Genomic DNA, 17,330 nt, shown 5'->3' on the forward strand with positions numbered 1-17,330 from the left:
AGGGAAAAGCTAAACATTGTAAGGGAAGGTATGTCATCGCAATTGTTCACTTGGCCTTTCACTTCTGTGTTCATCGCAATTGTCCGGCTACCCTCATTTTTATTGCCTGATGAACGAAAGTGAGTTTAAATCGAGAAATGAATGTACCAACATCAACCAAACATTTCCTTCGGTTGTTCTATGTCGCTTTTCTACCTCGTGGGTCAATCACGACAGTGAGAATGAACTGTCGTACCGCGTTACGCTGACCACCACGCCACAGAGGCCGGCGATACGAAACATCTGGACACACCACATAGGAGCCGCTGTATATTCTATGCACCTAAGTGTCAGTGACCTTGGGTACCCGAGAACATGTTAGTATGCAAGAGCACATCTCAATTCCAAGTTCCATAACGAGAAGGAAATATGAGGAAACTTGGGCGGGGAAAGGTTTCCAAAGGGCACAGCCGGAATGGTGTTTCAATTCCAAAGCGTGGAGGCGATAAATTCTACTATACCCTTTCCAGTGTTGCCACAATATGAAGGCAAAATTTCCCTTTGTGGATCAGTTTTCCCTTCACCTAAACAAATCAAATAATAATGAAGATTATTATTATGATTATTATCAGTGTTGTTGTTGGTGGTGGTAGTAGTAGTAATAGTATTTCCTTCGGTCCATGTTCACGCGAGTAAATAATGTTAAACAAATTTTTAAACATACATGTCAGTTCATCACTTCCTGGCTAGATGTCTCAGGTTTGAATCCTGGTCAGGAATATATTAAATCGTTTATCCTCATTGATACTATTATGCGAAGGTGCAGAAAAGCGCCGTACAATAAACTTTTCATATATATATATATATATATATATATATATATATATACCGGGTAAATCACCTAAAACTTGCACCCCAAATATTTCGTAAACAAAAATAAATATTGAAAAACTGCTTTCGTAGATATAAGCTATGAGAGGGGCTCATTAAATATGTGATTCCGTACGTTCAACTACCTAAGAAAGTACGATTTTCAACACAAACTCTGTTCCTTTTAAATGGAAACCCCCATTTTATTTTTAACTCATTTGAAAGTACGGTAAAAATCATTAAGAATGGCGTTTGTTGCATCGAAATACGTCAAGTAGTTCTCAAGTAATTGTAACGTGAAGTTCAGCGTGAAAATATATTATTTTCTCAGAAAGAGTTCTGACGTACGTACACTAACGTCTGGTTAATCAGTGTACTTGGCAACACCCTTGCTTTATTTGATAAATCAATTAGAAAGAAAGAAAAATGTATAAGGCGGAAAGTTTAAAAGTTGAAGACATAAAGATTTGTCATGACCAAACGAGAAGTTCTGATTGTCCCGATGTAATAAAAATTATAACTCAAATAAATGAACGCCAATTAAAAATTAGAAAGATGTTAAGGTACTAACCTTTACGTATGTAACTGATGCCGGAATGTTAAAAATTTATATTTTTTTAATGAACGAATATTTGTTAACTCAGAAAGATGTACCAGAAACTTTTAGATAATTTGTCAAAACTTACTTATGTATAAACTACACATTTTATTGTAAGCACAACGCACAGTATGCAGAAGAGTAATATGTTTGTAACGGCATGCGAATGGCGTCAAAAGGGGGATATGTACGATTGTTACGACACACGAATCAACTTGTGCGAAGGTTTGTTTCAAGCGTCAACTTCACGTTACAATTACTTGAGAACTACTTGACGTATTTCGATGTAACGAACGCCATTCTTAATAATTTTTTCCGTACTTTCAAATGAGCTAAAAATAAAATGGGTTTTCCATTTTAAAGAAAAACTAAGTTTGTGTTGAAAATCGTACTTCCTTAGGTAGTTGAACGTATGCTATAACTTATTTAATGAGCCCTCTCATACCTTTATATTTACGAAAGCAGTTTTTCAATATTTATTTTTGTTTACGAAATATTTGGGGTGCAAGTTTTAAGTGATTCACCAGGTATATATTGTGGTATTAGATATAGATATATTCTTATATTCAAAGGAGCAAAATAATAATAATAATAATGTGGACGTGAAACTGGAACTTAACATAAACTGTTATAATGTAGAGTCACTTGTCTTAAAAATTTCCCTTAAATTGGGGTATTATCATAGAATTTCCCTTTTCGCTTAAAATTCGGTCAGAATTTCACTGCAAGAGGGAAATTTCCGCTTCACGTGGAAACACTGGTCCTCTCCTCCGCTGGAATCATAACAGGGGAATTGAGGACGACTGGGGAATCGAAACCACCTGTCGAGCCGAGTTTCCAGCGAGGCTCGCCTTTCCTATCACGCAGATAAGATCTGCTGCTTTTTGACGGGCCGCGCGAGCTGCAGCCTTTCACCTTCGCCCAAGGGCTTATTTGAACGTCTGTTGTTATTAAGAGTGCGCAGGTCGATAACTAGGCGCTTGACCAGATAATGGGTTGATAATATCACAACTGATATGGACTCGTTACGAAATAAGAATGCATTGTATGGATAAATATGTTTGGAGGCTTGTTTAGGGGCATCATCGGAATGCAAAGAAACATACAAAGGAGTTCCAACGCCTCTCCATTGCGAAAGTTATGCTTTGGACCTAAAGTTCCACCCAAACTTAAAAATAAATTCGGACCTTATGTCTTTAAAGTTGGCCGGAACAGTACAATTTCCCCCTCTTCTCTCTCTTACCTATATTGTTTGATTGATTGATTGATTTGGTGTTTTAAGTCCACTTTATGCACAGTAAGGCTAATCGGGATGGACCTACAGTTTTAAAGTGGGATCCGAACCACTGTGCCATGTGCCTCCACCGGGTATCGAACCCGGGACCCCTTGATTACAAGGCGACGACGCTACCACTGCGCCATCGGGGAGGCCCTCTTACCTATATTGTGTGTGTGGAAAGAAAATATACAGGGGGAAAGAAGATGGATAAAGAAAAGGAAGAATGTGGAAAGATAAGATAGAGGAGTAGAGAAGATGGATGAAGAAAAGGAAGAATGTGGAAAGATAATATAGAGGAAGAGAGAAGATGGAAAAAGGAAAGGAAGAATGTGGATAGATAAGATAGAGGAAGAGAGAAGATGGAAAAAGAAAAGGAAGAATATGGGAAGATAAGTTAGAGGAAGAGAGAAGATGGAAAAAGAAAAGGAAGAATGTGGAAAGATAAGATAGAGGAAGAGAGAAGATGGAAAAAGGAAAGGAAGAATATGGGAAGATAAGATAGAAGAAGAGAGATGGAAAAAGAAAAGGAAGAATGTGGAAAGATAAGATAGAGGAAGAGAGAAGATGGAAAAAGGAAAGGAAGAATATGGGAAGATAAGATAGAAGAAGAGAGAAGATGGAAATAGAAAAGGAAGAATGTGGAAAGATAAGATAGAGGAAGAGAGAAGATGGAAAAAGAAAAGGAAGAATATGGGAAGATAAGATAGAGGAAGAGAGAAGATGGAAAAAGAAAAGGAAGACTGTGGAAAGATAAGATAGAGGAAGAGAGAAGATGAAAAAATGAAAAGGAAGAATATGGGAAGATAAGATAGAGGAAGAGAGAAGATGGAAAAAGAAAAGGAAGAATGTGGGAAGATATGATAGAGGAAGAGAGAAGATGGAAAAAGAAAAGGAAGAATGTGGAAAGATAAGATAGAGAAGATGGAAGAAGAAAAGGAAGAATATGGGAAGATAAGATAGAGGAAGAGAGAAGATTGAAGAAGAAAAGGAAGAATGTGGAAAGATAAGATAGAGGAAGAGAAGAGATGGATAAAGAAAAAGAAGAATGTGGAAAGATAAGATAGAGGAAGAGAAGAGATGGATAAAGAAAAGGAAGAATGTGGAAAGATAAGCTAGAGGAAGAGAGAAGATGGAAAAAGGAAAGGAAGAATATGGGAAGATATGATAGAAAAAGAGAGAAGATGGATATAGAAAACGAAGAATGTGGAAATATAAGATTCTTCCTTTTCTTTATCATCTTTTCTCTTCCTCTATATTATCTTTCAATATTCTTCCTTTTCTTTATCCATCTTCTCTCTTCGTCTATATTATCTTTCCATGTCTATGTTTAGTCTCTCTCCTCTTTTCCTCCTTTCTTTATTCTATCTCCCTATCTTTTGTTTCTCATTTGTCACTTTGTCTCTTCGATATCTTATATCCCCGAGTCCTCTGCTCGTTCATTCACCATCTCTCTTTATCATAGTTCACCATATACGCGTATCGATATGTTGATAGAGAACATGAGTTTGAAGAATATGTAACAACCGGTTTTCTTATTCTAAACTCCAAATTTAATGCATTTTCTTGCGTAATAGTACTTAGTGTGATTCTTTTTTGGTAAAATGGTATTTCGACTGTGTCCCCTTTAATTTAAATTATTTTCTGGAACATCCTTCGCAATAAAATATCGATGCTACTACATATTCAAAATCTGATACATTTTATTTATAGCCATGTAGATATTTGATCAAGCAAACTTTCAAGATTAATTACTTGTATTTTTTTTCTTTGCAGGATGCAGAAACAATTGACAGGCTAAATGAATCTGGCGAACTTAGGAGGATACTAAAGCCTTTCAAGGTAATAAACTTCTTTACTAATTCTAAACTTCACGCACTTGAAATTATCTCATTATCTGAAAGCAATGCTCTTTTTAATTTAGTCACTTTTTGGACTCCCAGTTGAGATTTTTCCTAGTGACGCTCATCTTATTTGGAACTGTAAGTTCAGTCTGAAATACTACACTGTGTACCAACAGTGGAGTACCCAATGGGTGGGGGTTAGTAAAAGAGCCCTGCTCCGCCCCCTCCCCTTTTGCTAAACTCTAGTCCCTCAGGGCTTCAAACTATATCCACGAGGTCCTAATATGTTGAAAAGCAGAAATACACATAGAAAACTTCAATCATTCGTAAAAATTCTACTCTTAAAGCAAATGAACCAAAAACCACCAACAAAATTTGACACCCTACAGAACAGAAAGGCAATCAGTTTATTGAACTCCGTGGCAGAGTGGTTATCAAATCATCACGCTACGACGGCAGGGGTCTCGGGTTCGAATCCCAGCCTGGTCATAGGTGTTCTATCATCACTCATATTCACGATTAGCTAGAATTGGCAGAAAAGCGACATTAACAAAGTACGATGAAGAGGATTAATTATGATCAGGCAAAATTCATAAAAGGATGCTCACGAAGGTTTAGATTGTTTTTTGTCTTTTTTACTTCGCTTTTCGGTGGATGAATGGTGGTAAGATGAAATCAAACAGCAACACTGGCTTAAAGAGGATTTTACCGTCTGCGACTCCAGACGCCAGAGTCTCGTTAGTCTGCAACATTGCAGTCCAGGGTGCATGGGCGTCCGGAAGGGGGGGGGCAAAGGTGGGCCGTGCCTCCCCTGGGAAATGAAAGTCAACCAAAAATGTTATATTTCTCACATATATTGTCATTTCAGCCACAATAATATGTGTTGATTATTCCATGAATATGGTAAATTCAAATTTAAGCAATTTCTTTTTGAGGGAACAACACTATTATTGGGGAAAATGTGCCTTGTTTGCCCCCTGGAAAAAAATACATTTCTTGCCCCCTCTCTGGAAAAAATATGTGGACGTCCATGCCAGGCTGTACTACATGGAAGTGAGGTTGGCATTTGGGCGTCTGCACAAAGACCCCTTACCCCTCGATGCTCATAAAGGAACGACAGGCTGGGAATCGAACCTAGAACCTTCCATGACAAGTACAGGATTCGATTACTCAAGGCACTTGGAAAACTGTAGTGACAATTTATATTAAGTGAATATTGATTGATTGAATTAAAATTGTTGAGTGAGTCTGCACGTGTGGCCATTTTGCGGCCACTGTATAAAGTATGTATGTATATATATATATGTGTGTGTGTGTGTATATATATATGGCCAAAGTTTGCATTCATGCATTAAATAAACATATGACTAGAAAAATATATTAACAGCATTTAAACAATAATATCACAACATCAATAACAACTTAATTCTGTTATGAGCGCTGCCTCGGTCCTTACATTATCCTTGTTGCAGACCTAACAGGCATACCTCTGTGTGTCTTGAGGTCATCATGTCTCAACTGGCCTCATTAACAGCATAACTTCTTATGTCATTGTGGTTGTTTGCTCAGCAATGATAACAACTGCGAAGAACGGATTCGGCCACTTGTCTTAATAACATAGCGACAAGAGGAGCTATTATGTGGCCGTGATGTGTTGTCCTTGGTGACGTAGCAGATTTCTTGCTTCCTTTTCATGTCCTCATAAAATACATGTTTTTTTGTGATATTGGTCTGATTTTTTTTGGGTGCATTGGTGAAGTTTGGAGTTTCGCCGTGGAGGAGTTAATTCTTCTTAGTATCTCTCGCCACACTTTTGTTCCGGCAAAAATAGGCTTTTTCTTAGAAGGTCATTCATAACAATGCTTATGCCTTATCAGTACTTATCTTAGATAAGGCAAATATTGTACAATTGTATCATATTATCCCCAATTCTGTTATTTATAGTTCGTTTTTTAAAAAAAGGCTCTGATTTTCTCAATTTCTTCCCACTTAAACTGGCCGAGTTCTTCTTGGTTCTATTGTTGTTATTGTAATCAAGACTCCCAGTAAAAATAAGGGCCTCTCCAATGGCGTACTGGTAACGTCGTCGCCTTGTAACCAAGGTGTCCCGGGTTCGATACCAATTGGAAACACATAGTGGACTAAAAAGGAAAACTCAAAACCGGTAAAACGCCCGGTCTCACTTATCGCACACTTCTGAAACATCTTTTTCATCAAGGCCCGGTCTTCGTCTTCTGACGTCAGACTAAAGGCTTTCGTCGTTAGGTTAGGCATGTTAGCATAAATAATACCTTTCTGGATCAAGCCGCGAAAAATTGCAGTCTATTTTTATTTGCTTTACTTTATTTCGCTTTTTGTGCCACCTTTGGCTAATTTGCGAAGATGGGGATGAGTGATGACATGATGATATAGATGAATGGACACTCACAAATATCCATGCCCAGGCCGGGATTCGAACCCGTGACCCCTAGCTTCGTAGCGCGATGTGCTAACCACTCGGCCACGGGGGCCGTGCAGCTTATTTATTTTATGCTTAAACCTAGCCTAACGAAAGCAAACACGGTTAATATTCCCTCACAGCATCACAGGAACATTTTTTATTTGAGTATGCACATACATAGAGACATACACACACATTGTATATTTATATACCTAGGTATATATATTAAATATGACCCGATCTGTTTCCAGATAACAAATGACCATTAATTTGTCAATAACTGAGAAACTAGCAAATGTTCTCAAATTTTCTAAAGTTGAAAATGTTGTATTAGCAGTTTTAAATCAATGTGTCATTTTAATGCTCCACCCGCCTTCTTATTAAAAGTAATAATTTTATTGCAACTTAAAGTTTAAAAGTCCTAATGAATCAGAATTTATCATCAAAATTTTTAATCTACCTGTGATAGCTCAAAATTTATTTCTAATTGAGGAAAGCAGCACCATCTATCGAGAAGTTTGGTAATCTCTGCACTGGACGTTCAACGGTGGCGTGCCCAGGATTTTCGAAATAGTTTTACCGTATTTTTAAAAAATGCTGAGCCAAAAGGGGGGTAGAACGTCCATCAACTCCCCCACGTACTAAACAGGTTTTCATTATTATTAACTAATTATGTACTATTTATAGTATAGGCTTATCCCATACACACGTAAGACAAATTCCAAGGCCCCCCCCCGTAATTGCGGAAGCAAACTAATGAATCCCATTTCACATTACCAAATTCATAAACAGTAACCTATCATCGGACTCAAATACTTATGTACTAACCATATTCCTATTCGTACAAACATTTCTTCCACAACATTTACATTTAAACTGTTCTAGATCGCGGAATGGTTTTTGTTTTGATTGACTACCCACAGGGCATATCTTGCCCTTACTTAATGCTCATGAAATCCTCAATATGTCTCGACGACGCCTATTGCATCAATACTGCCTAATGATCACTATCCTTAAGTGAAAAACACCAGGTTATCTCCACAAAAAAAAATTGTATTTAGAGCTTGAGTGCATTCACACCAGAGGTCGACGTAAACTCGACATCCCCCGCCAATCTGTCGCCAGCTTCAATGTCTCTGGTCCGCTACTGTTTGGAACGCTTTTCCGGGTGATATTTCGCCTGCTAGCTCAATCAAACACTTCAAAGAAAATACCAGACCATACTTACTGAAACAACAACGATTAAGTCACTCCACATATGGCTAAACCCACAAAAAATCCATACACCCGCCTGACATCATGATTAATGCGTATTGTGTACAATTTTCTTTACTTTTTTTTACACATGATTTTCAATTATGTATATGTGTATGTGTGTGAATTGGTATGTGTGCTTCTATTTTTCAGTTTAATACGTTTCACACGTAATCCTACTATGTAATACCTAGTCCTGAGTTAGGTGTTAGAGCAGCCCTAGGCTGAACCTCGCTCAGTAGAAAATAAAAATACCATTCTATTCTATTCTAACCCAACCATATTACAATATTCCATGCCAAATTCCAAAACATACATAAATGAATAGAGAAGACTTGATCAGGATACCAGAATAATTGGTTGAATGATTTAGTTTATTTTACTTCACTTTACTTCAACTTCTTTGCTAATTGCGAATATGGAGATGAGTGATGATATGATGAAATTGATGAATGGATATTCACAAACATCCATGCCCAGGCCTGGATTCGAACCCGAGACCAATGGATACTAGAATGAGTCGCGGTATTATAACAACATAAAATATACCAAATTATATGTGTAATCCTGTTTTTCTTTACATTTTTGTAATAATTGTATATTGTAAATAAAGATAATTAAAAAAGGCGGGTAAATGGATAAAATTCATAGCAAAAGAACGTCCTGGTGTAACTAAAGGCACCAGGACATAAGCGCATACCCTCGAATGTTACAACCCCCTCCCCTCTTCTTTTGGCACGCCAGTGACGTTCAATATTGATCAGTGAGATTCACTGATCGAGGGATTCCATCTATGCTTCATTTCGCAGTGGTTTTGTCCAGTTTTTTTCGCCGCATCATGCTAAAAACATTGATTTCACCTGCTAAGCGGTTCCTCCGTCATTATCAGAACCAATCGAGCAAAGAGCCGACAGCGATTCTGTCCCCCCAGGGCACCATTCCGCGCTCTGAATAAGTGGAAACAATGCAACAATGAGTAACCTATTTTTTCTCTCGCTGCATTCATAAGAATGGACGAAACTTCTTGTTCTTATCAACTGGAACATCACTTTCCCCTGCAAGACAAGTCGTTTATAAATCTTTGTGCTGTCGGTACTCGCAAAGAGTGATATACACCTTTTACTGCTCTTGACGCAGGAATAATTGCAAAGCTCGATTTGCATATAGAAGAAAAAGCTGTTCATTGTTGAAATAGTCATATCTCACTCAGATGGGAACAGAGAGAGAGAGAGAGAGAGAGAGAGAGAGAGAGAGAGATATACAAAGAAATGGCTTTTAAAAGAGATAAAAAATAAAGAGGGAGAATGTATAGCGGAAGAAAGATAGAGGGGGAGAAAAGTATGTGTGTGTGTGTGTTTATATTATATATATATATATATATACACACACACACACACACACACACACACACATATGGAGAGAGAAATAAAGAGAAAGAGAATGGATGAGACGGAGAAATAGGAATGACAGAAACGGATAATGTAATAAAAAAAATAACAGGAAGAAAAGAAAGAATGTAAATAAGAAAGGGACAGAGGGGGAAAAGATAAGATAGAGAGAAAGAAAGGGACAGAGGAAGATTGAGAAAAGCAGAGAAAAGGACGACGAAAGAGACAAATACGTACGCTGAAGAAAGAGAGATAGAGTGGTGGGTATAAAGAAAGAAAGAAAAATTGAGACGAAAATAAAGAGAAACAGAGAAAGGAAGATGCATAACAGAGGAAGAATGAAAGTGAAAGGAAGGAAACGATAGGCAAAGGCAAGCACCCCTTCGCACCTACCTGACGCCGCCTCTGCACCCGACATCACTCAATACAATTGAGTGCAATACAAATTGCTCAGTCAAGGAAATGTGAATGAGGTTGTCACTGCATTAAAAAGTTCGAAGAAAACATGCATATTCTATCATGTTTATGAACAAAAGAACTGTAGCAGTCGCTAAAATACATAAATATATTCCCCAATATAAAAATTACAGTCCGCTAATTTCGAAAACCGCAGATGAACAATCCATTGACAAATAGTTATAGACATGGCCGAATATATGGCGAGGGTTTAATGGGTTTAGTACACATTTTGCACTAATTGTATAATCAGAGAAACATCTCAAAATTAGTTAAAACACTACATACATGGTTGAAAAGATTATGATAGTTATATTTAAATCTCTCTCTCTCTCTCTCTCTTTCTCTCTCTCTCTCTCACACACACACACACACACACATGTAGGACTGTTAAAGTATCAAAGTTATATATAAAAATAATATTGGTATGGTTAGTATAATTAATGTATATGAATCTAATACTTAGATCAAATTTTTATTGGCTATATTTCAAAAGTATAAAATAATAATAAATAAATAGTAACAATTAAATTGTAACTATTAAATTATATCATTCTTGGGCTGCTAAGATGAACCCCACCTATTATTTCTGAATATATACGGCCGGCCATATTTATAGACCAGCTTAACCTTGCACACAGCGAATTCTTTCCAAGACCGCCGAAAAAGTGAAGACCGAATTCCTGGTAACAGGAAAATGAAGTTCGTAACGTCATCGAATGCTTTTGTGCAACACGTCCTTCACTTTTACAATGCAGCTCATCTTTAGCCTTCGGCCATACCAGGGCGTCTCGTTTTATGGGAACTGAACTTTGACCTCCTGCACGATTACAACCACTTGTTCCCTTCACTTTTCATGCACCTGCAGGAGATGCTCGAACTTTTGAAAGTTGTCAACACCATGGTATGCAGAAATGGGCCCAGTCTGACTTCGGAGGAAGTTTTGTAGGTGTAAGGGCAAACATAAAAACTCAGATTGTGAATTTTATAGCACGACGTACACACCTTCACGCCTTCACTTCGTGTGTTTGCAGTTCAAACACCCCAAGATTTAACGTACGAACACTGATAATCAAAATACAAGTAATTAATTGTTAAATGTGAATAGCTGAAATAAGTATTTATGTGCTCAGGACGTGTTAAAAGTGCTCAAAACCCATCCCATCATAAATATTCTACTGTGAATATCTGTAAAATTAATTAAAAATTATGAACTGTTCGGTTCCCTGTAAATCGTATTTACATCGGCTGAAAAAGCAACAGATTTTGCGATTATGCATAGTTATTTATTTAAATATGCTTAGAATATTGTCTCAATGTACCTTACCGTCACTTGAAACAGAAGCTTAATTTATTTCGTTCCAAATTCGCTGTGTATGTCGAAATCAATTGCCAAAACTACCTGCCAGAACATGCACGAACTTGCAATCCTTGGATTTAATAATTTAAACCCCCACAAGATTACCAATGAGCAGCCAAGACCTGCGTGTATTAGTTATGACCTTTTAATACTCTTGTTCATCTGTAGGGAAACTTGTCGCCGCAGTGGCGCAAGCTGCAGGCTTAAGGGGAGGAGATACAGTTACGCACCAATTGTGCATTTATTTCAATACCAACTTCAACATCAAGTTACGGCTAATCAAATGGAAGTTTCGACTTTTCTGCTTGGCAATCACTTCTTCAAACTGCCCTCTTCCCGTTGATATCATTTTCTATTCCATCGGAAGTTTGATATTATTCCCAAGATAACAAATCAAATAATACTCCCATATGCCCAATGCATTTCTCCTTGCCTCCTGGCAGTGTTGCCGAACCTGGTGCGCACAAAAGAGCTAAATTTCACCTTAAATGGAGTTAAAAATTACTTTCAAGGAGCTAGATTTACGAAGTGCTTCCTAGAATAATGGTTGTCAGAGGGGCGCTGCTATTACCGTTAACTCTAAATTGATGACAATGTATTCTTAGTTTTCACCATCTAGATCCATCTAGATATAAAGACTTCATTGTCTTAGAGTATAATTTCAATAACGTTTCAATTTTGGTGCAAAATGTTAAAATTATATCATTACTATATACATTTAGAAATTTTGGACTATATGCAGAGAAAATATGCACGGCTACAATGGAGATTGATTAACGGTTCAAATCCGTTAAAATGCATTTTGCTTGTACTGCAAATATATTCTTTGTAACGCCGTACAAAAATTACATTGTACGTTTCTGATACATGAAAACATGAATTCGGAGGTAAATTTTCAAAGAAATGCTCAAGCAATTTTGTATGACCTTATCTCAAGAGGGAAGGAGAAAAAAATCCATTTATTTTGTTCCTAATGGTTCAGTTCAAATGTATTTTCAAAGCAATATTTAAGGCACAAAACGAAAAAGGAACAAGTGCTGTCTGTCTTCAGCAGTAAATCAACGTCAACAATTACTGCATTATCCACGATTGCCTAGCGCCCTTCCTACACAGCAACGATGTGACCTTCAAGTGTTGCCAGTTATGGATGAAGTTTCTAGATACTTTAAAAAGTTACTGGCCGTACATTGTGGAAAATTTCTATGTGATCTCCGATCCTGGTGCGTGGGTCCATTAGAACCGAAAAGGTGTATCTAGTAAGCACCCATGCCTTGAGAACAGTATACTCCATACCATTGCCCTCAACTAATTGGAGATTTACCGTCAAGTTTCAGAAGTATCCCTTTAAGTCCGTTCTAAGGATATGAAGCTATATATTTTGTCCATAGATGTCAGCACAGAACTAGTTAAAGGTTCTCGTCACAATAACTACTTATAAATAAGTAAAATTGCTATAGTTTTTGCATTATTTTCAACAAAAAAACGTTTCTTAAAAAAATTGACTTAATTTAGGTTTAGACATTGAATTCTAGTTATGCATATTAAAAGTTCTATCACCCTATTAGTGATATTATCCGACTTTGACGGTGATTAAATCAAGAAAGTTATGATTGGAAAGTTATATTCCACTTCGGTAGATCACCTTTTGGCGTAAATTAAGTAGAATACATGTGAAGATATGAATTTCCATGTTTTCGTATATTTCCAATTATATTTTTTTTTTTTGGTTTAAGTCAGCAAGTTGATAATGTATGGACAAGATGGATGAATATTTAAAATTACCAGTTAATTGCATGGAAAATCTTGAAGCCACCACAGTGGGCAAACATGCTGAGTATTCTACTCACGATCCTGGACTTTTGATAACCCGATGCGTGAATCGAACACGGCCATACACTCTATGGGCTGAACCACAACGGGGATACGATGCAAAGTAAGCTCATTAGTTCCCTGTACATCGTACGTTGCTTGAAATCATAACGGTGGTTTTATGGATCACGTGGATGGAAACACTGTTTCGCCATGGATTCGCGTCACGTTTCTTCTGACATCTTATCACAGAGGAGTGCCTCAGATTGTGAAGTAAGAAGTGTCGACGATTGTAAAAACTGGTCAGGTCATGGAACTGCTGCTCCGTGAGGGAAAATACATGGAGAGGGGGGAAAGGGGGGGGGGGTCTGGCGCCGATGACATCCACCTGAAGCTTCCGAAGGCTATTAAGGAACGTCCTTTCCCCATTGTTTCCGGAACTTTCTTCTGGAATCTACACCTCATTGGATTCTTTAAGAATAGCCAATATTTTAAAACTATTACTGCACTTGCCTTTCTGTTAAATACCAAACGTTTACAGTTCATTTGTATTCTGTTCGTTTTGCATTTTAAATCTTGACAGTGCATTTATTACTCTTAACATTGTTGTCAACAATAGAAAATGCAAGCTGAGGCTTTTCCGGTTCTTTATTTTAATATATACCTTTTGGGGTTACAGGTGAACCTCGCACAGCAATGAAGTCAATTTAATTCAATTCATATTTTAAATATACAGTAGAGCGTCGATTATCCGAACGTCGGTCAACCGAACGACCGCTTAACCGAACTGTGTACTCGCTCGCACCTGTTACTCTCCCACCCTACCGTCCATCATCCCCCTCACTCCCAAACCAAGTTTCCCACAGTAGTCGCCGCACTGAGCCACCGCTGGCGGAACATTCCTTCTAATGGGGCCTTCATAAGGCGCTGCTGACCGGCCAAGCCGCCAGTCGCTGTGTTTCAATAATCAGCACACTTCTGTCGGTGTATGTATTGTTCATGCAAAATGCGTATGTAATATGTACATATTTTTGTTTAATAAACTGTACCACATACTATATATTCCTACTAAAGTTGCCTTTGTACGTTACTTTGTAATACTTAAAGAGATGCCTGTTTTTATGAATAAATTTACTGTACAGTACTTCTTTTTGGCAAATAAACATGTACAGTTCGATTATCCGAACAAACCAGTTTTTCGAACACCCATGTCCCCCAATTACTTCGGATAATCGACGCTCTACTGTATTCCCAATATTTTTATGTAATTTTTAACACAGTTTAGTCAGTATACATCTTCAAGTTCCTTGGTGATAACTTTGTATTTTTCTCTTCACAGTGTCCAGGAAGTCTAACGCCGTGTGAGGTCTGTGGTGGATACAGACTACTTCCATGCACAGTTTGCAACGGTAGCAAGAAATCCGTACACAGGAACCACTTTTCGGCAGAATTTGTGGCCCTCAAATGCATGAACTGCGACGAGTCGGGACTCATTCGCTGTCACGCCTGCTAGCACCATCTAGCGGACACAAGAGGAAGCTCAAAACGGAAGTTGGGGGGAAAAGTAACGCCGTTCGCCATGTTTGTAAGACCTACAAGCAAGAGTTTACTTTTTTCGTGAACTTAACGCGAAAGTTCACAAACTACAAAATGTGCCACATTGTCTGAATCCTATTTTTGCTACAAAACTATATATTTTTGTACATATAAGAACAATTGTAGCTATAATTTAAGGGTATATGAGTTATATATCATGTAATGTATTAAGTAACAGACAAGTAATTGTAAGTAATATTATAAGAACTCTATTGAGAACTGAACGGTTTACATTATATTTTAATTTAATGTATTGAAAACTTGGTGTGCTCTACAAATAATGTAATGTAATCTAGGAAACCAACATATAAAACAAAAATAATAAAATTTAACGATATATATGTGTGTTGGATTCGTTATGACTGTGAGAAAAGCAGAGTTGAACGACAGACGGATGACATAGTTTTTGTAAAAGTTCTTGTATTATAGTGGGATATTAGGAAATACTATATGAATGGACAAAGATAATAAATAATGGTACAAAGGACATGCAACTAATACAACTATATTACTTGTACTAATACCAATCCAATGACCTGAAAACACAGATAGCCTCCAACCCAGTGTAACTTATATGTTACGTCATACAGAAGACGCTCTAGTTGGTTACAAGCACAAGAATGTTATTTTAAGTTGCAGGCTCGTTCTACAAGTGTCCTTGAAGTAACTGTGTTTACAAATTTGGATATCTTTTTGATACTTAAAGTCCTCTTACATTTATGCTCTGGATTCAATGCATTGTGGAAGAACTCGAACTGTTCTTCTTTACACATTTTTTTACTTCAGTTTTTTATTCGTTAAGAATTTGTACTTTTTCAAACCTTCATGCATATATGAAAAATACATGAATAAGCTTCAGATGATGATCACGAGTGTGCGTGTGCAAAATTTCAAATATTTATAGTGATATTTAAACTTCATTGCTGCAGATATTTCACAACCGGACAATTAAACATTCTTCTGTAAGACACAATATATTTTAAATTAACAGCAAAGAGTGGGTTACTTTTAAAAATAAAAAAATAAAAAAAAAATTGTTTAATTTGAACTCTTTCGAGTAAATTTAATGGAGAAACTGTTATAACTCATCTATCACGTTAGTGCTACATCTATTGACAATATTTTAAATGATGGAATTAAATTCTTGTTGAGAATCTTAATCCTTTGGTTTAATTTGATTCGTAATTTATTGAAGCACACATCCGCATAAAAATGTATTTTGAAAAAAAGGTCAAAGTTCGTTTTAAGTCCACTTTATGTACAGAGAGGATAATCGGGACTGGAATTACAGTTCAAAATGGGTTCCGAAACACTGTGCCTTCGCTGAGGATCGCACCCAACAACCCTTTATTAAGAGGCGACAACGTTACGCCTTCGGGGGAGGTCCCCAAAACATATTCACTTCACAAACAGATTTTGTAATTGTGATTTGAAACTTTTTTTTAACATTTGTGGAAAAATATGGCAGATTTTTTTTAATTAGGTTCTATCCCATACTCGTAAATTGCAGCATTTCCATAGTGTTTATGTACAGTCAGATGTGTAAAACTTCCAAGTATCGCAGCTGGGGACGAGGCAAGTAGCACATGATTCTATGCAACAAGTCCAGAAGTTGATTTAACTTGACTTGTTCCATTAGTAAAGATTATAAATACAATACATTCTGATTGTACATTACAAGATATAAACAATTGACTGATTCAACTCTACTTTAAAATATTTTCCTTGTGTACATAGTTAATATCAATTTCCCTTAATATATTGTTTGAATGTCATTTATATATATATACTGCCTTATTGTTAAAATATTCTTCAAAGGGTTGAACAATAATTGAACTGTGTGATTGTGTGTACATAAGGATTTATGTCCAGTATATTTACATGGATAACAGAAGTGACAAGTTAAATTAAGTGGTTGGTTTACTTAATACGACAGTGCAGTGAATGGAGTGAGTGTAATCGTGTGTTATCATATGTCTTCTAAACTTACAGAAAACTTGATTTTCATTCCGACCAGCTTCTTCAATTAACCAGAAAAGTGTTTTAGCAATGTGTAGCCATTTTTGTCGCTGAAAGTTTAGCTGTAGTATCAAAAAAGGGGAGAAGCTAGTTTCTTTTGAGTTTTTGAAGTAAGAATGTGTATATATGATTGCAGATGGAGCTCATTTCGACAGTTAATTTTGTTCGATGTGAAGATAATGTATGTACAACTAAAATTGTATGTTCTGTCCAAGATTTTTAATAAAATATATTATAAAACAAGAAGAATGTTAGTACGTACAGTATTTACCCGATTCTGATTTGTACTCCGGATTTCGAAAACTTGAACCATAAAAACTATTTCTTGGCGAATGTAATGCACACCTCCCCAAGAAAATAATATCATTTTAGAAATCAACTAGTTTATATGTATTACAGAATTACACTATTTTGGAGAACAATGGGTTTATGTTACAAACT

The 17,330-nt window shown here is 36.8% G+C and overlaps 1 protein-coding gene across 1 annotated transcript in view; it reads left to right on the plus strand.

The window, feature by feature from the left end:
* Positions 1 to 17,122, plus strand: part of LOC145993739 (glutaredoxin domain-containing cysteine-rich protein CG31559-like) — a 180,133-nt gene extending 163,011 nt beyond the window's left edge. Inside the window, exons 3-4 of the mRNA XM_083129488.1 lie at positions 4,500 to 4,565; positions 14,614 to 17,122. Coding sequence (XP_082985614.1) covers positions 4,500 to 4,565; positions 14,614 to 14,787 — 240 coding nt within the window. The 3' untranslated portion in view covers positions 14,788 to 17,122. The remainder of the gene's footprint in view (positions 1 to 4,499; positions 4,566 to 14,613) is intronic.
* Positions 17,123 to 17,330: the final 208 nt, after the last annotated feature.

Source organism: Lepisma saccharinum, chromosome 10 (assembly GCF_977018435.1).
Source record: "Lepisma saccharinum chromosome 10, izLepSacc3.1, whole genome shotgun sequence".
Classification (NCBI taxonomy): domain Eukaryota; kingdom Metazoa; phylum Arthropoda; class Insecta; order Zygentoma; family Lepismatidae; genus Lepisma; species Lepisma saccharinum.